This window comes from Phyllostomus discolor, chromosome 12 (assembly GCF_004126475.2).
Source record: "Phyllostomus discolor isolate MPI-MPIP mPhyDis1 chromosome 12, mPhyDis1.pri.v3, whole genome shotgun sequence".
In the NCBI taxonomy this organism is placed as follows: domain Eukaryota; kingdom Metazoa; phylum Chordata; class Mammalia; order Chiroptera; family Phyllostomidae; genus Phyllostomus; species Phyllostomus discolor.
This window is the reverse complement of record NC_040914.2, coordinates 35923083-35942020: the sequence shown is the minus strand read 5'-3', so window position 1 is coordinate 35942020 and position 18938 is coordinate 35923083. Positions and strand designations below refer to the sequence as shown.

Genomic DNA, 18938 nt, shown 5'->3' with positions numbered 1-18938 from the left:
TTAATCTCTGATGAGGTCAGGGGAGGTTGGCCTTGGCCAGCAGAAAGGTCCCTAACTCATGTGATTTCCCCTCCCCCACCCCAGCAGCCTGCAGTCTGCAGGGCTGCTGCCCTTCCCTCGCATTAGGCAGAGAGGCACATAATAGATGGGTCCTAAAATGGATTTAATTAGCTCTTTATATCCAGTGGTGAGAGTAGGGACTTCTGCTGAAAGAATGGTCAGAGAGAAATTAGACCTTATACAAAATGAGGATCCACTTGCTTGTCTGTGTGAGCCTTTTTAGCAGCTTTGTCTTTTTAATTCTTGGAGACCAGAAAAGCATTAGGAAAAACCTGGTTTTCCGTTTTCTAAACCTTTATCTGTTACTCTGTGTTGCTGAATTCTTCGGGCAGTGTCCATGTACAGTCCATCTGCGACTAGGTTAAGAAGCAGCAGCTGATACAGCCGTAATGGTAGGAAGTAAATATTCACTAATGATTTGCTTGCTTTTCCCCCTACATTTTCATTGTCTGATGGCTTTGCTCGGGGTTCTCATATGACAGCGTGGCTCTAAAATTTGGAAACAAGTAATATTATTTTACCATGTGCTCTCCATAGCAACAGAACCAATAGGATGAGGCGAGGGGGCGGAGAGGAAGAGGGAGATTGATTTATTTCAAGGAACTAAAATAAATACGGTTGAGAGGGCTGGGGAGGCCGAAGTCTGTAGGCAGACTGGGGACCCAGGAAGAGTTGGTGTTCTTGCTTGAGTCTGCAGACACTGTGGGGGCAGAATTCCCTCTTCCTGGAGGGACCTCAGTCTTTTTCTCTGAGGCCTTCACCTGATTGGATGAGACCTACTCACATGGGTGGAGCTTCATCAGCTTCATTCAAAGCCTACTGATTAAAGTGTTAATCTCATTTCAAGGAATATCTTCACAGCAACACCTAGACTGGCCTTTGACCAGATACCAGGTACCATGGCCTGGCTAAGTTGATACAAAAATCTAATTGTCACACGATGTATTACAGTATATCATCAAAAGAATCATTTATTATGTATTTGCCTGTTTCCAGACTTAATGGCCACGCGGCATAATAGTATGCGGGATATAAACCTCTCATTTCATTTTCTCCATATTAGGAAGGAATTGAGATTCATTTCCTCATCTTCACAAATGGTTCGTAAGAGTGAAAGCTTTCTAAGCCACAGAGACACTCATATGTTGTCTTCTAGGGCTTTTAAGGGTGTAGGGTTACATTTTGGTCTGTGACTTATTCTGAGCTAAGTTTTGTATATGGTGCAAGGTGTAGTTGAAGTTTCCTTTTTTTTTTTGTTGCGTATGCTCTGACAGCGTTCGTTAAAAATCATACATTTTCTCTACTGTTTTGCCTTTGTACTTTTGTGGAAAATTAGTTGTCTGTATGTGTGGGTCTATTTCTGGTGACGCCCTCTACCCCATTGATCTGTCTGTTTTGGCACCAGCACCCTCGTCTGGATTACTACGGTTTCATACATAGTAAGTCTTAAAATCAGGTGGTATTAGTTCAGTTTTTTTTTTTCAAAGTGGTTTGACTATGCTAGTGGTCTTGCATTTTTTGATCTGTTCCACAGTGAATTTTCTTGAACTCATAGGAGACACTCCTTTATGGAAAATTAAAACAAAACAAAACAAAACAAAAACACTAAAGTTGTACAAGCGTGCATGGTGAGACAAACCAGTGACCACAGCTGCTCAGACCACACTGGAGCTCAGGCCCCCAGGTCACGCCATGGCCCACATGAAAGGTGTTTTTGTTTTTGTGTTTTGGTGTGTGTGCTTGTTTATTTTTGTAAGAAATTTCTATTTTTAAAAATCCCTGCTGTGATTTGCATCACATTGAACTGTAGATCAGTTTGAGAAGAATTAACTTCTTAACATTATGGAGTTTTCCAAGCCATGATCTCAAAGTGTGTCATCATTTCTCAGCAATCGTTTTGTAGTTTTTGGTGTAGAGATCTTAGGCATCTTTTCTCAGATTTATCCCTAAGTGCTTCATAACTTTCATATGATTGCATATGATATGTAATAGATTTTCAGTTTCTCCTTGATTGTTGTGACCATATAGAAGTCCAAGTGTTTCTTTATATATCGATCTCATTTCCTCCAAACTTGTTAATAAGCTCACTTACTAATTCCAGTAGGGGTTTTGTAGACTCTATTGGACTTTCTATATACACCATCATGTCTTCTGGAAACAAAGACAGTTTTATTTCTTCCTTCCAAATCTGGTTGCCTTTTATTTCTTTTTCTTGCTTTATTGCACTGACCAGAACTCCAGTGCAATGCTAACTAGAAGTGGTAAGAGCAAATATGTTTGTCTTGCCGAACTTATGGGGGAAACAGTCTTTCAGCATTAAATGCAATATTAACTCTTGCATTTCATAAATACCTCTTATCAGATGAGTAAATTCCCTTCTATTTCTAGTTTGCTGAGATGTTTTTTTGAAAATTAGGAATGGCGGTTGAATTTTGTTAGATTCTCTTTCTTCATCTATTGAGATGATTATATAGTTTCCCTTCTTTAGATTTTAATATAATGAATTACATTGATTTTCTGCTGTTAATACAGTCCTGATTACTAAGATAACTTCATTTGATCATAGCGACTATATACATTGTTGAATTCATTTTGCTAAAAATTTGTCCAAACTATATTCATAAGCAATGCTGGCTTGGGTTTCTCTTTTCTTGTAATGCTGACAAAGGGACCCAGACAAAGAGTACTTCATGCTGTTGAAAAAGATGATGTTGGAATCATCACTGACCTGTGATGTTGGAATTCTGTGTGGTGGCTCCTTCGAGGTACAGGTTTTGCCCGATACAGGGGCCCAGAGTGAGCTTCTGGGCTTCTATTTCTTGAGCCAGGAAGAGAAATTGGAGGAAGGAAATCAGCTGACCTCTAGGTCAGATAATGTCTCCTCTGTAAATCTCCTCTAGTTCCCTGGGCGGGGGCAGTCGCCCTGTCTCCTCTGACTCAACAGTAGAACAATTACATCATCACTGTTGCATTTTCCAAGGAAAGGGGGTCTTCTTGTGGACACTGCTTTTGTTTCGTTGTTTAAGTATCTCCGTGGACTGGCATGTAGCAGGTGCCCTGGAAACATTTTCTAATGGGAGGAAGGAGTGAATGAAGGAACTTCCTAGTGAACAAACGAGCCGAGGGCTTCTTCTCAGTGCCGTGTGCTCTCTCCTTCATCGCCTGTTCCTGGGTGAGGCTAGAGAGTGTCCCACGTTGTGTCCAGAAGACCAAGGTGGGCTGGCAGCTGCTCACCTTTTGCAAAGAAGCGTGTGAAGACTTGTAGGCACCCCGGTGGTCTCAGTCAGGAGGTAGAATGCGATCGGACCCCTGCGTCTGGGTGACGCTGGAGCTGAAGGAACGGGGACTTCTCTGCCCCATGGTTCCGAGTGGCTGCAGGGAAGAGGGTGTGACTTGGCTTATTCAGTTGCCTGGCCAAGAATATTTTCACCGCAAGTTTATGCAAGGACCCAATAAAGCTATCTCCCGCCATTAAACATCTCTTTGCTTTGTGGGGTATTTTCCACACAAAAAAAATTCTATTAAACCAAGGTACTATAACTTAACAGAGTGTCCTTTTTTTCCTTTTAATTTGGACAATTTCAATAAACATAAACTTGGAGAGGGTCATAGAATGAAGATGAATAGGGCTTACCAAATAAATTGTGTAGACCCTGTGAAGGAAAAGTCCTCCTGAGTTTGTCCTTACTGGAAGCGACTGGACCTCAGCAACGACTTCAGCCGAATTCCAACTGATGAATTTCGACTTCTGTGCCAGGTTTGACTCAGGCACGCGGGATAGCATCTGTTCGCTTTGAAAAGAATCCTGGCAGTCCAGCAGCGCCTCACAATTTTAAATGTATATTTTGATTAGCACATTTTTATTGGCACCTCCAGTCTTTTCCTTTTCGCTAATGCGACTGTGAATGTGTGTCTTTCTGCAGCTGCGGTGCTCCCGTCCAAGTTTCCGAGGTGAAGCTGCTCTCCTTTTCATCGGGCCAGCTCACCGTGTTCCTGCCCGCCGAGGTGAAGGCCATCGGCACGGAGAGGGACTGCATCCTGCCCCTGCAGGAGCTGGCCATGCGGAGTCTGCATCGCGCCTGCCACCGTTTTCTGAAAGGTACCCGGGGCCCCTCCCTTTGTCCTGCTGTCATGCCGTGCGCCCAGGGATTGTCTTGTGTGATGCCTCTTCTGGTGTGTTTCTTTTTATTGTGGTGAAATATACCGGACATGAAATTTACCACTGAATCCATTTTTCAGTTTCCAGTTCAGTGGCATTAAGTACACTCACATTGTTGTGCCATGGGACTTTTTATATAAAAAAACGTTTTCATATTTTATCAACACTTCCCTCCATAGACAGAGGCGCATTCACTAAAATAGTCTTCGGTCACAAACGACAGAGGTGAAAAGTTAAACTAACCCATGTGGTTTGAGTAAAAGAAACTGGTTTGGGGATTTATATTTGGTGGATATAAGGAGCCTGGCAGGGGCACTTCCTGCAGAAGGAAAAATTCTCAGAGGTGGCATCCTTAAAGCAAAGCTGGGCGCCTCTTCCAGCAAGGCAGGTCTCTGCCTCACAGCCCCCTTGTATCCGAGAAGCTTCTATATCCAAAAGAGAAATCGTAGTAAACACGCTTCAGTGTGGCCCCAGCATCACCACAACATGCCAACTCATGGTTGGGGAAGGGCTTGGCAGGACGCAGATCTCATAGGTATTGTGGAGCGGACACCGCAGATGCTTTAAGAAAGGCAATATGAATAAGAAAAATATATTTCAAGTATTTTTAAAACTACTTCATGCTTTCTTTGCTTTAAAAAAAAAGGTCCATAAAAAAATCTGATATTCACCTTCCAGAAAGGTCTAACACAAAGGCAAGTTGTTTTTTTTTAAGATTTTATTTATTTATTTTAGAGAGGGAAGGGAGGGAGATAGAGAGAGAGAGAAACATCAATGTGCGGTTGCTGGGGGGTCATGGCTTGCAACCCAGGCATATACCCTGACTGGGAATCGAACCTGCGACACTTTGGTTCCCAGCCCGTGCTCAATCCACTCAGCTCAATCCACTGAGCTATATACCAGCCAGGGCGGAAGTTGTTTTTTTAAACTAAAAAAAAAAAATGCACTTACCCACCTATGAGTACATATTATTTTTCTAAATGGTCATTAAGTCTGGGCAGATCTAGAAAAGATGAGAAGACGATTTGCATTTTCCTCCCAAAGATGAGTCAGTGATGTGTAGGTTTCACCTCCTTATGAGCCTTTCAGTGGCTACTGGACATTCAGCATCAGTAGCAACCCCGATGCATCAGCGCTCACACCAGCCTGGACCACGGGCACGTTTTGCTGCAGATATTTGTCTCGTGCAGCTTGGACCAGGTGGAGGAGGAAGCCCCCCGTTTTGATGAATGACAGCTCCTGGGCCTGAGATGAGGACGAGCTTAGCTTCCCTATTTTCCATTTTTATTCTTCTCAGTGAAGACGATTGAGCTTGATTAATTCTAAAAGCCCAGTAGATTGAGGAAGAACTTAATGCAAGTCTGTTTGAATCTTCGGTCCAGTCCTGTTTTGATTCTCTGTCTCTGACGGGTGTTTACAAACCTTCCCTGGTAAGGCCATGCCTTTCTGATCTTTGTTCTCAAAGAGTATCTGGGCTTACAGTCTTTCCTGGCCTCGACCTCAGAGCAGCTTCTGGTTGCTCTTCAAAGGGTAGATTTAGGTTTTCTCTTAGTAGCAAAAGCGTAAAAGCATCTTTCATTTCTAAATAACGGTGGCTTTTTATTCCACGCCTCTCAGATAGCAGAATTTTCAACATATAGTACTTGTAACTCACTGAAACTGACTTGGTAACAGGGGAATATTTTAAGAAGCCTAGTATAAGGAAATTGGACTTTTTAATTTGTGCATGATTTTTTCTTGTGTTCCAGATCTGAACTTTCTGTCTCCCATCTCATTACCCAGAAGTCTCCTGGAGCTGCTGCAGTGCCCCCTGGGGCACTGTCACCGCTGTAGTGAGCCCATGTTTACAATCGTCTACCCCAAGCTCTTCCCCTTGAGAGAGACGCCGATGGCAGGGCTGCACCAGGGGTAATCACGCCTAAGGGGGCACCAGGGCTCGCACTTGGGCACGGGGCGGGGGGTGGGGCAGCGTGGAAATCAGGCACGACAGTACTGTGCAGTCAGTGGCATGCCGGGGCATCACATGCTTCCTGAGGCACAGCTGAACGAAGCGTGCACGTGTTTAGCATCACGAGAAAAGTGGCCTCCCCTCTATGGCCTTCGTGGTTGTGTACAGAGCACTTTCAGTGCATCGGTGATGGAGAGCAGCTCGTTCCTAGCAGGAGCGCTTTCCTGCCATTGCCCTGTTCCCCGTAGTTTTCAGGCAGGAAGGAAGATGAGAACCAAATATTCACCGCATAATGGGGCCGGCCCAGCCCTTCTATTTAATTGGTGCTTTTACCTGAAAGTGTGTGGCCGAACTCTGTGTGTGTGTGTGTGTGTGTGTGTGCACGCGCATGCACTTTGAATTTCTAACCCTTTCAAATGGCGTTTCCTTGCCACTCTCTGTTTCTTGGCGCAATGCCTTGAATTTGCTAAAAATGTTCACTAAGTGAAAAAGCTCCATACTGGCAGTTTAAAAAAGAATCGCAGACAATTAAAAATAGGACATCAAATGAAAAATCCCCCATTAGCACAGCCGTAGCATATAGATTTTCTAAATTTAAGATTCTCTAAGTTTGCATTTTTCAAAGTTAAAAAAAAAAGAGAGAGAGAGAGTACTGTAATACCTCACTTACCCATCCAGTGTGGTATTTTGGGTGAGTAAATTTTCCAGACAACTTGTTACCTCTGCTCCATGCCTAGAGGTGTTTCCTTTGTAATCGTTTTTATAGAATGGGAGTGAGCGTGGATGGGGTGCTGAGCCTCTCGGAGCCTCCGAGTGGGAACAGAACAGCCTGCTAGGCAGGGCCATCCGGGGCAGACTTAGCAGGGACACCCTGAGACGTAGCAGAGGAGGAAGGCCAGCACCTGGCACACAGTAGGTGTACAACGATGACAGTTACCGATTCCATCTCTTTACCCCTTCCCGCCCCAACCTACACGTCTCTTTTTCTTACCCTGAATAACCCCTGTTGTTTCTGCTATGCTTTCGGTTCTTACTTCCACTTTCTATAGTCCGGATGTGTCCTGGTGCATAGCGCCTGCCTGTAGAAGCCCTCCTCCAAACCTCCCCAATGTGCTCCTTCCAATCCTAGAGGATCAGATCACCAGAGTTGGTGGAATTCCATTTAATTCAAAGCTCAGAGGACTGACTTAGGGTCCAAGTGTATTAGGGCATGAATAGAATGTAAAGGAGACACAGCTCCAAGAAGCAGCCGTGCTTAGCGGTTAAGTGCACAGGTCCTGACAATGACCCTCCGCTGGGAGACCTTGGGCAAGTTGCTTAGTCTCTCTGAGTTGTGCGTTTTCATCAGTAAAGCGGGCATGATGATGATGTCTACGTAATAAGGCCATTGTAAGGATTCAGTAAGTGAGATGATGCATGTAAAAAGCCCAGGGCGGTGCCTGGCATATAATACCGACTGAGTAGATGTTAACTATGGTCTGTTTCTGTAGCTCAGAAATTTTTTAAATTAAATTTATTGGCGTGTTTTTGGTTAATAAGATGACATAAGCTTCCTATCTACAATTCTATAATCTACCACCTGTGCATTGCATTGTGCACTCACCACACAAAATCTAGTCTCACGCTTTAAAAAATGTGTGTGTGTGGTTTTAGCAAACATTAGTATTAGAAATAGTATCTTTATATTAATAAGGCATCACCATAGGCAAATCAACTAACTTATTAAACTATACTAAAATCCCAATGCATTGTTGTTATTGCACAATTTCCTATAGAAGATATTTTCTCTTTAACATTTTCTTATTGTGGTTACAAGATATTTTCTTACTGAAAATGTGAAAATGAAAACAATTCAGTATGGTCAGGATGCACTCTTAGTAACTGATAAAGTTCCACATACATATTTAAAAATATAAACTTTATTTTTATCATGGTAATTAATTTCTGAAGGTAAAGTAGGTCCTTTAAATGAACTCATTTTTGTGTTATCTTTATATGAAATTTGGGGAACTTACTCAGCATTTGCATATTCCATTTATTTCTGCTTACTTCTACTTTCTAGAAATTCAGTGTGAGCAATCTTCTCTTGCTTCAGAACATAAGCATACCAGTGTCAGTCTAATAAGATGCGTGTACCGAGTACCCAGGCCTTAGACAATGCCCTTGTGTTGAGCGAAGCCAGAAGTGCCTGTGTTTGCAGCCGAGAGAACAGGCCAAGATATAAACACGGCTTTCTGCGGCGAGTGGATGCCAGGGCCTGCAAATGGGAGTCTCTGGCTTCCACTCGGTCCACCAGACTTTGCTCCTGCCCGTCTTGCTATGGAGACTTTATGAAAACCATGGACCTCAGTTTCTACCATAGTTTTTAAAGTATTTTTTCAGTAACTGAAAACCAAATACTTGAATCTGAGTAGCTTATTGCTGGAAGTAAAATCAATATTTTTAATGTCATCAACTCTAAAAGGCATTAGTAATCTTATTTTTTTTTAAGATTGTATTTACTTTTAGAGAGAGAAGGGAAGGAGAAAGAGAGGGAGAGAAACATCAGTGTGTGGTTGCCTCTCTTGTGCCCCCTACTGGGGACCTGGCCCGCAACCCAGGCATGGGCCCGGAGTGGGAACCAAACCAGAGACCCTTTGCTTCCCAGTCTGACGCTCAATCCACTGAGCCACATCAGCCAGGGCTGGTAATCTTATTTTTTAAGTTTTCTAATACATTTAGTTCAGTTTGCATCACCCATCATAAAGTAATATGCCACATCAGCCAATCTCTAAATTAATGTGGACATCTGGTATTATTCTAAAGGAACATATTGAATGTTCTTCTAAAATACCAAGTCCCATGCAAGTGTTAGTTCCAACCTAAGCTGAATGCAGAGTGAAGTGAAAAGAAATTACTGTATTTTTACATAAATAATAAAGACCCAAACCTTCAAATATCTATGGCAGTGAAGAATGGTTGATATATATTGATAACTTTTGATCCTTCTAGGGATCACACATTTTCATTCCCAAATCTTATTGTTCATTTGTTAAAAGGAAGACCATCAACCCAGAGGATTACCTATCAGTGTAGCAGGCATGTGGCTTTCCCTGTGCGTGTGTGGTTCTCACAAGTTCTGTATTTCCCAACTGGAAACAGGCTACCAATGGCTTTTCAAGGGCGTTGTATTAGTTTGCTAGAGATACCACAACAACATATCACAACACTGGCAGACTCGAACAACTGTTGTCTCACAGCTCTGAAAGCTAGAAGCGTGGAATGAAAACGTTGGCAGGACAGGCTGCTTCTGCGGGCTGTGAGGGAGGGGTCCACCTGGGAGACCGCCGTCTTCTCCCTTCATCTCCTCGCATCACCTTCCCCCCTGTATGTCCGTGCCTGTGTCAGAATTTCGCCTTGTTATTAGGACACCCGTGCTAGTGTACATAGGGCCCACTCTGATGGTCTCATCCTAACTTCAGTAACCGTACTCGTAATGACCCTGTGTCCAAGTAAGGTCACCATGTTACTCTTCTCAGGCATCATGACAATCCACTGTGGATTGGGCAGCTTGAACCACAGACACGGGTTTTCCCACAGCTCTGAAGCCTAGAAGGCCGAAGGCAGGGCACACATGGTCAGGCTGTGGTGAGCGCCCTCTTCCTGGTGTGAAGAAGGCCACTTTCTCGTGAGCACGTGCTTGCACAAGCTCCCCGGTGCCTCTTGTACAAGGGCACCGATCCCATCAGGAGGGCCCCACTGTTCGGACCTCATCTAAACCTATTTATGTCCCAAAGGCCTCATCTTCTGGTGCCGTCACACTGGAGGCTAGCGCTTAAACGTATACCCTGGGGGAGGTGGGTCACAGTGCCAGTCCACAGCTGTCCCATTCTGAGGTATTGGGAAGTTAGGGCTGCAACATAGGACCTGTGGGTGCAGGGGGAATACAATTCTGGCCAGAATAGGATTCCAAAATTTCATGTCCTTCTCCCATGCAAAATAAACTCACCCCATCCCAACACCTCCAAGTCCTAACTCACCCCAGCATCAACTCCTACGTTTGAAATCTCATCTTAAATATCTACCTCAGGTATGAGTAAAACTTGGGTATAATTCTTTAGGGGGCAGAACTCCTTTCTCACTGTGAACCTGCAAAAACAGTCATCTGCTTCCAGTGTCTAACAGGGGGACGGGCCTCTTCTCCCATCCCATAAGCTGCCTTTTCCTCTTACTAATCACTTCCTTTGCTGTCTTCTAGTTTGATGAAGTCTCGCTTATCTATTTTTGCTTTTGTTGCTTGTGCTTTCAATGTCATATCCAAGAAATCGTTGCTAAGACCAATGTCAAGAAGTTTTCTCCCATGTTTTCTTCTAGGAGTTTTATAGTTTCAGGTCTTCTGTTTAAGTCTTCCATGCCTTTGGAGTCGATTTTTTGTGTTCGGTGTAGGATAAGGGGCCAGCTTCGTTGTCTGCAAGTGGATACCCAGTTTTCCCCACACCATTTGTTGAGGAGACTATCCTTTTTCTGTTGTGTATTCTTGGCTTCCTTGTGGAAGATCAGTTGACTCTGTGCGTGGGGCAGGAGTGGAGGGCAGTGTATTCCTAGGCTCTCTATTCTGTTCCATTGGTCTGTAATCTGCCTTTATGCCAGTACCACACTGTTTTGTTTACTGTAGCTTTGTAGTGTATTTTCAATTTTTTTTTTAAAACTACTCTTCAACAGATTTAAGTAAATTGTTCTTAACTGTGCCTTCCTCACTGTGTCATTCGCCAAATCTGCCATGTGCCATCCGCCACATGCCAAACTCTATGCTATGTATTGGGGATTACGCTATGACCAAACCACTTCTTTTACCGTACACATTTGACTCCTACACTTCTAGGACAGGGACCAATCCAGTAGAGAAGCAAAAATGTATTATTTAAGGGTCTGGTGCTGCACACAGAATCTTCCCAGGAGAAACGGTTACCATAAATGTAACAAGCAGACACAATACACTATTAGATGAGTCTACCACAAATTAAGCCTGTAGACAGGCTTGGGGTTTTATCTGATCAACTCTAATAAATGTTATTTTTCTTCTGGCTTGGATTTCTGTATGAGTCAAAGATATGCTTTTTGTTTCTAATCAGGAAACACATTTGCAAAGAAAATATCACATTTCTTATGATTTTTGTGGGCTCCAATAGCTGCCAACAACATTGTGATTTTTTTTTTTAGAATAGTGGTATTTTTGTATTTTAAAAGTAAGCTGAAATGCTCTTTCTTCTGCCTTGCCTATAAATATGCTCAGATTCCGAAGCAACAAATGTCATGTCTGATGTTCTTTATAGAATGTATGAGCATCTCTCTCCTGACTGTACAGTTGATTGTTTAGCTCAAAGCATCTCTCCCTAAAACTATCCATCTTAAGTGTCACCATCCTGGCATTTTTAAAGAACTGCCCAGCACAAATCTATTCCTAATGCAGTAGACTTGTTGGTACAGCTTACTTGTGACAGCTTAGTCATTAGTGCAACAGGCAGATAGAATGTGTTATTAGATGAGTCTCCCAAAAGTAAACAGTACGCAGACTTGGTATTTCTTTGTAGCTGAAATAGAACACGTCCAGGTTACCCATCACCCCCTTGAGTGTGCACCGCAAGGAGTTAATGATGACCCAGTGAGCACTGTGCCTCAGTGAATAAAAATCCCACATCTCTATAGAGTGGGATTCTGTGCTTAGAAATTTTATTGTTAAAAATTCAATCATTGTGGTTTGAAATGTGTTACTTCTATGAATGATTTTGCTTAACATAATTATCTTTTTAAAACAAAGTAAAGATTAGTTAGCTGATCCTCAAAAATGCAATTCCTGCCCTGGCTGTTGTGGCTCAGTGGATTGAACGTGAGCCTGCAAACCAAAGGGTCGCTGGTTCGATTCCCAGTCAGGGCACATGCCTGGGTTGTGGACCAGGTCCCCAGTAGGGGGCCTGTGAGGGGGAACCACACATTGATGTTTCTCTCCATCTTTTTCTCCTTCCCTTCCCCTCCATCTAAAATAAATAAATAAAATCTTTTCGAAAAGTGCACTTGCCATTTAAGATCATTTTGTGTCAGTTTTCTTTCCATTGTGATTGATGCAAATATATGCATTCTGGTGTGGCAAATTATCCGAACTCCAGTTCTAACAAAAAAAAAAGTTTTTAAAATTAAGGTAATACAAAGTATCTAATAACAAAATTTATGTAATTTCCTGAGGTAAGAAAATCTCAGCCCTGGCTGGCGTAGCTCAGTGGATTGAGCGCGGGCTGGGAACCAAAGTGTCCCAGGTTCGATTCCCAGCCAGGGTACATGCCTGGGTTGCAGGCCATAACCCCCAGCAACCGCACATTGATGTCTCTCTCTCTCTCTCTCTCTCTCTCTCTGTCTCTCTCTCTCTATCTCCCTCTCTTTGCTCTCTAAAAAATAAATAAATAAAATTAAAAAAAAAAAAAAAAGAAAATCCCAAAAGTGATGCTTGCCTTTTCATTTTCTTACAAGTGCAATTTGCAAAGCAGATGGTTTTAATTTTGATCAAGCCAAATTTTCCATTTTAATTTTATAGACAGTGCTTTTCTCGGTCCTAAGCAATCTTTACCTACCCCAGTGTCCTGAAAACGTTCTTCAGTGTTCTCTCTTCCATTGACCTGTGTCTGTCTCTCAGTCAGCACCAAACTGTCCTGATTACTGTAATTATACCTCTCTTTCTGGGTTCTCTTAACTATTCTAGGTCCTCTGCTTTTCCATACAATGTTTAGAATAAGCTTATCTTTGTCTCAGAAACTCTTGTGCTGGATAAGAACTGCATTAAATTTATAGGTCAATTTGGAAAGCATTGACACATTTACTGGGTTGAGTCTTCCAGTACACGAACACATACGTCTCTCTATTTATTTAGGCATTCTTTTCTTTCTTTCATCAGCATTTAATCATTTTCAGCAGACGGATCCTTAAATGTTAAGTTGATACCTCAGTATTTCACTTTCTTTGTGTGATTATAAATTATCTTGACTAGTTTCAAATTTCCATTTCCATGTGTGCATTGTCAGTATATGGAAACACAGTTGATTTTAAAATTTCTATCTTAAGTGCTTGCAACCTTACTGAATTTGCTTAAGAGGCTTGGAGTATTTTTGTAGATTCCTTGACATTTTTGGTGCAGTGATGTATCATCTGAAAGCAGGGATGGTTTTATTTCTTCCTTTTCCATCTGTCTGGCTTTTATTTCTTTTTCTTGTTTTATTGCAGTGGTTAGAATTTCCAGTACTATGTTGACTAAGGTGTGAAAGTAGATATCACTATAAAGGATGATGTTAGCAAGTTTTTTTATGGATCCTATTTATTAAATTGAAAAAGATCCCCTCTATTCCTAGTTTGCTGAGAGTTTTTAGCATGAGTAGATACCGTGTTTTGTCAAATGCTTTTTCTGAGTCCATGGATACCATACAAATTTTTCTTCATTAACCTGTCGATATGGTGGACGACATTGATGTTCAAATATTGAGCCAGCCTTATAGACCCAGAATAATTCTCACTTGATGTCAGAATTTTTTGATGTGTTGTAACTTTTATTTCCATTCATTTTTGTAAGATTTTGTCTTTTGAGACTGTCTCTTTACCCGATGGGAAAGTGGTCATTTGAGCCCTGGGTTAGAAAAGGTCAGAGAACTGTTTTGTTTAATTTTCACGTTTGGGGCTTTTCCTGTGTGTGGTCTTTCTGTTACTGATTTCTAATCAGAGTTCATAATGGACACAGAATTTGCTCTACGATTTTTACTTGCTTTAGATGTAAATTACTCTTTATTCTCCAACTTGGTGAAAACTCAGGCTACTGACTTTAGAGCATTTTTTTCGAATGCATGTGTTTAGTGCCAAAAATTTCCCTTTAGTACTGCTTTTGCTGGGAAGAGGACCCTCAAACTCTATTATTCAGATTCTGAGATGGCCTCTACAAGCAATCTCTGCGAATACATTTGTAGGGTAAATTCCTTACAATTATGGTTTTTAAGTTCTCTGGGTTGGGTGTGTGTATGCTTTAGCCAAATTGGTGTGGTTTTCTGTTGCGTGATTTTCATAACGCATTTGAAAGTCTATCATTGCACTGCTGGCCCTAGTAGGCAGAATTCAGACCGTAACATGAAGAAAGCTTGTTTTTCTTTCGCAGTTAACCAAGGGATATTATGTCATCTGAAAACTGCTAATAAAATGAGCACGCACGTACGTCACCTGCTGCCGGGGCTCAGTGCTGAAAGCAAATTGACATTTCTGCGAGGCGCTGTGTTGACCAGACCTAATCCTTTGTCTTAACAAAGAAAAAGATGGTCTGATGGAAAGAATCCTGAGACTTCAGTCGTGAACTCACGGCGCTCTTCTCTCCCCGTTTCCCCCCCTCTTCCAGGACGACGACGGTTAGTTTCGTGGCTTACTGCTGCTCCACCCGGTGTCTGCAGACTTTCGACCTACTGAGTTGATACACACTCAGGAGCCTCAGGAGTGCCGCCAGCTTGCCTCCATGTCACACGCTGTTTGTGCAGCAGAGGGACAGGAGAGCCCAGCCAGGCCAAACAGGCCCTCACATCCTGTCCTGTCAAACACAGGGGACCGCAGAACTGCCTGGAGGTGTCAAGACTGAGCTTCAGAGCTGAACCGCCTTCGCCCTCCCCCCAAGTTGGAATATATCCTCCCCCCAAATTAAGGACCCTTTGTCTTGTGTGTTTTTCTTTGTTATGCAAGTGTCTCCTACGCACACTGTTCAGTCCGACTGGGCCTCCCAAATCTAATTGAAAGCAAGTTTCAGTTCCCTGAAGAACCATAGTTTGTTAATATTGGCAAGTTAACTTTTGAACACATACAACTCAAGGATACTTCTAATTTTCTCTCTCTTCCCCTAGAGGATCATTTCACCCAGAAATGACCATTTCACGGTTACGGCCTCAATAGCGTTGAATAGTGGAGGGGGGGCAGTTCCTGAGTTGACAAAGAAGTTAGACCCCTGTGGGGTCCTAGCGTGCGCCCTCTGGAAAGTGACAGCCTTGTTTTTAAGTTTTGCAATGTATTAGGAGACTTTCATGAGGGATTTTAAAAATAAAAATGTAGGCCATAAATAAAACACACTCCTATTTTGAAAGACTATTTGCTGACAAATAATTTTTTGACACATCTGATTTCCTGATAAGACGTGTTTATTTGGGAAGAATTTGACAAATGTTTGAGGCTTTAAAAGATCTGATCCTTTTCTCTCTGGATCCAAACATGTTTCTGGCAGAGGAGAAAGGAGGAGGCAAATACATCAAAATATGACCCACAGTGTTTCTTGTCAGTTGGGTTTATGGGGAGATTTATAGTAACTGAAATATTTCTGTGGCATGTGAAAAACAGCCTTCAGCTACTTCTGCTGCTAGTTGGGAGCAGGGTGATTCTGAGTACAGCTTGTGCTCGTGCACATTTATTGAAATACCTGGTGCATTAGGTTATCTTCATTGCAACCCTAGATTTCTTATGTACTTAACACACTGTCATCCAGATACCACCGAGAAGATACAGGAAGAGCAGGTCCACGTTTAGCCTTGGACTCCTGCAAAAAGGCCGTCAGTGAAAAGTCTGAGATTACACCCTGACCAAAGAAATGCTCTTAATGGGGGAGGCACTTATTGGCTCCTCCAATGACAGGGTGGCACTTGAATGTGGCTTTGCTGCCACATGTTCATCCGATGGCTGCGAAGCAGTTCTTTTAAGTTTTTCCCTGTTTTAATTAGACAGTATTTTCTCGAAGGCAGGACGGGAAGGGGGAATCAAGAAAGTTTATTGGGTAGGAAAATTATTTCCAAAAAAAATGTCGAACTTGTCTCGAATTTGGTTTCTGGGGTTTTGTTGGCTGCCCTACATCGGCAATGCTAGCCTCTAACAGGGCTAAAAATCCTTCCTAGTTGCCGACAAGTGTGTGATCTTTTCACAGTCCCCACCACCTGCTGCCCGGAAAGCAGACTGTCCACGTAGCGCGGTGGAGGCAGAGCATTACGTATGTTCCAGCTGCATTTCCACTGTTCTAACTTCCACCCGTCCCTTTCATAACTTGGCCTGTTGAGGCTTCAAAGGCTTGTGGTTCAATAGAAGCTGAAGGTCTGCCTGAGAATATAACAGTTCTTTCATCCTTTAGAGTAATTGAAGTTTCAGCGTAACCTCTCCACATCTCTAAGTTGGCAGGTGAAAAAGTGTGGCATGAGCCTTCCCAAGTGTGATTCAGGCCCAAGTGGCTGCTGCCTGTCATGGAAATGACAGTAAATCTATTGCAGCATCTATTTCACACTCTGCAATCGTGTCTTATGGGCAAATGTGCTAACCTGATATTCAGGATTCTCGTTGGTATAAGGATATGGCAATTTTTTAAATCCTCACCCAAGGACATGTTTTCATTGCTTTTAGAGAGAGAGAGAGAGGAAAGGCAAGAGAGAGAAAGAGAGAGACATCGATTGGTTGCCTCCCCTATGTGACCCAACCAGGCATGAACCTGTGACCTAGGTATGCACCCTGAATGGGAATCGAACCTTCAACCTTTTGGGATACAGGATAATGCTCCAGTCAGCTGAGCTACACTGGCCAGGGCAACTTTATAAGACACAATCCCAGCATCCTCTCCATTCCTATTGTAGACAATGGGCATTGAACACCAGCAGTGGGCCACCTTTGGGCATTCTGGACCTTAACTGTCGGTGCAGCACCCAGCTTAATTGATGAGAAAAGCTATTTATAATTTGGCTTCCCTGGTGCTGTTCATTATAAAAATTTTGTACTGGATTCACTGAAGTCATTCTTAACCTTTTAATACTACATTGGAGTAATGGAAACCGGAGAAAATTTGCCTACGTGTTATGTATTTGAATTATGTGCAGAACTTTGCAGAAAATTCTCAAGTTACTATGTTGTCTTTTTTTTATTGACAGTTATGCTACATAGAGAAATATTTCATGCACTTATAGTAATGCAAAGAAGTGAGTTACTTGGGAAATATAGTCTCTTCAGGTAAGTTTACATTAATAATCTCAGAGGTGGTTACTGGTAAATTTTAATATGCAGAATAGCCTGTTAGGGAGGAACCTTCTTATGATATAGTGTGAAAGGTGATCGGTTTGAAGCGGACTGCCCTGTCAATGTTATTCAAAATGCCTAATTGTTATCATACCCACACCCCAGATGGCGTACCATCGTGCAGGTGAAATGTTGCATCTTCAATGAATAAAAGATATATTTTGAGCACACTGAAAGTGTTTTTAAATGATCGGTACACAGAAGAGCTCTGGCCGGGGGAGGACCCAGTCTGGAGACGAGTGGTGAAGCGCCCGGCTGCCCTGCCTCCCTCTTCTGAAGAGGGAGATGTGCTTTCAACATTCCCGGTGAAGGGACCCAACACCCGCTACACGTCCTCACACTCTCACTACTTTAACGCGCATCTCGCTGTTCTTCCACGTTTTGCTTACGAATGAAAATGTCTACAGTCTAAGAAAAAGGCTTCACTACCAATCGGCTTCTGAGGCTTTGAATATAGTTTTCCCTAAAATATGTACCTGTTTCGGAATCGCTGGGGACTTCCAAAGCTAGTTTGAAAATGATTAATAGTGAAATGAGGTTTCTGTTTCCTGAATTAAAACTTCAGATATTTTGGTGTTGACTCACGTTCAACACAATGCATTGCTTCAGAAGTGAAAACATTTTTATTCAGCTAATTTATGAACATGAATTCCTAATTGGGCCAAACACTAATGCAACCTGATGTAATTCAATATTAAGATGGAAATTCATTTCACAGACTTGTAAACATACCCTCTTTAGAGCATTCTTTTGAAATGTGTTCTTACGTAACTTTGGACATTTTGTTAGGCTTTTATTGTTTTTTGTGGTTTCTACCAACTCTTGCTTACTCCTAATGAAGCTCTCTTACGTTTCTCCAGGAATTTGGTGAATATCTTGCCTTCTTATAAACAGAGGGGATTTTTATAGTCTGTATTCTGGAGAAGAGCTCTATGACTCTCTAAACACTTTTCAAGCCTCACTGTGTCTGCCCAGGAAGTCATCCCATGTGCCAGCAGCCAATAGACCTGAAGGGATGTAAGTGTCTCTAGGAAAGGGATCAATCACAGCTCGGTGACTGTCATCCTGTGTCAGGAAAGGAGATTGTGGCACAGCCTGGGACGTTCTCTTTGGAGCACGCCTCCGTAGACCCTTGTCCTTCCGCGTCAGGCAAGAATGGGCAGCCCTGTGTGATGGCTGGGAAACAGGTGACACATTTGGAGGTCATTTCTATATGCAGTTAAGAGACTTCCAAAATTGGCCAGGTTTGTTGATCCATTCACCTTATAGTGGAGTGTAGATTATCCTTGCTAATTGTGTCAATGAATATCAGGCTTTATTTTTTATAGGAATTTGGAGACTATAATATTCTAAGACTTCCTTCCTTCTTTCCGTCCTCCCTTCCTTTCTCCCTTCCTTCCTTTCCTTCTCCTTCTTCTCCTTTTTGTCTTTCCCCTTCTTATTCCTCTTCCTCTCCTTCTCCTTCTGTATAATGAAAGGATTTTCTACAACTGAGTCTGCATACTGAAAAACGATGGCAATATTCATTCATTGAGTATGGACATCTTCTAAAACTCATACTGTATCCAATTGGGTTGTTCTTATAGCTGCTGCTGCAGTTTGTAAAACATTTGAACTTGAACCATGTGAATGCTTAGAAATATCAATGGTGGTAGCTTTACTGTTTTAACAAGATGCTTTTTGTTA

General features: G+C 42.4%; 1 protein-coding gene across 3 annotated transcripts in view; it reads left to right on the top strand.

Moving 5' to 3' along the window:
• The window catches only part of LRRC28 (leucine rich repeat containing 28), a 74242-nt gene extending 58706 nt beyond the window's left edge, over positions 1-15536 (top strand). For 2 of the 3 annotated variants that reach the window (XM_036012974.1, XM_036012973.1), the window contains exons 7-9: positions 3984-4159; positions 5968-6127; positions 14566-14865. In XM_036012974.1, the coding sequence (XP_035868867.1) occupies positions 3984-4159; positions 5968-6127; positions 14566-14638 (409 nt within the window). In that variant the 3' untranslated portion in view covers positions 14639-14865. Of the gene's footprint in view, positions 1-3983; positions 4160-5967; positions 6128-14565 lie in introns of all 3 variants that reach the window. The other variant, XM_028502403.2, reaches the window with a different exon arrangement.
• The last annotated feature ends 3402 nt before the right edge of the window (positions 15537-18938 follow it).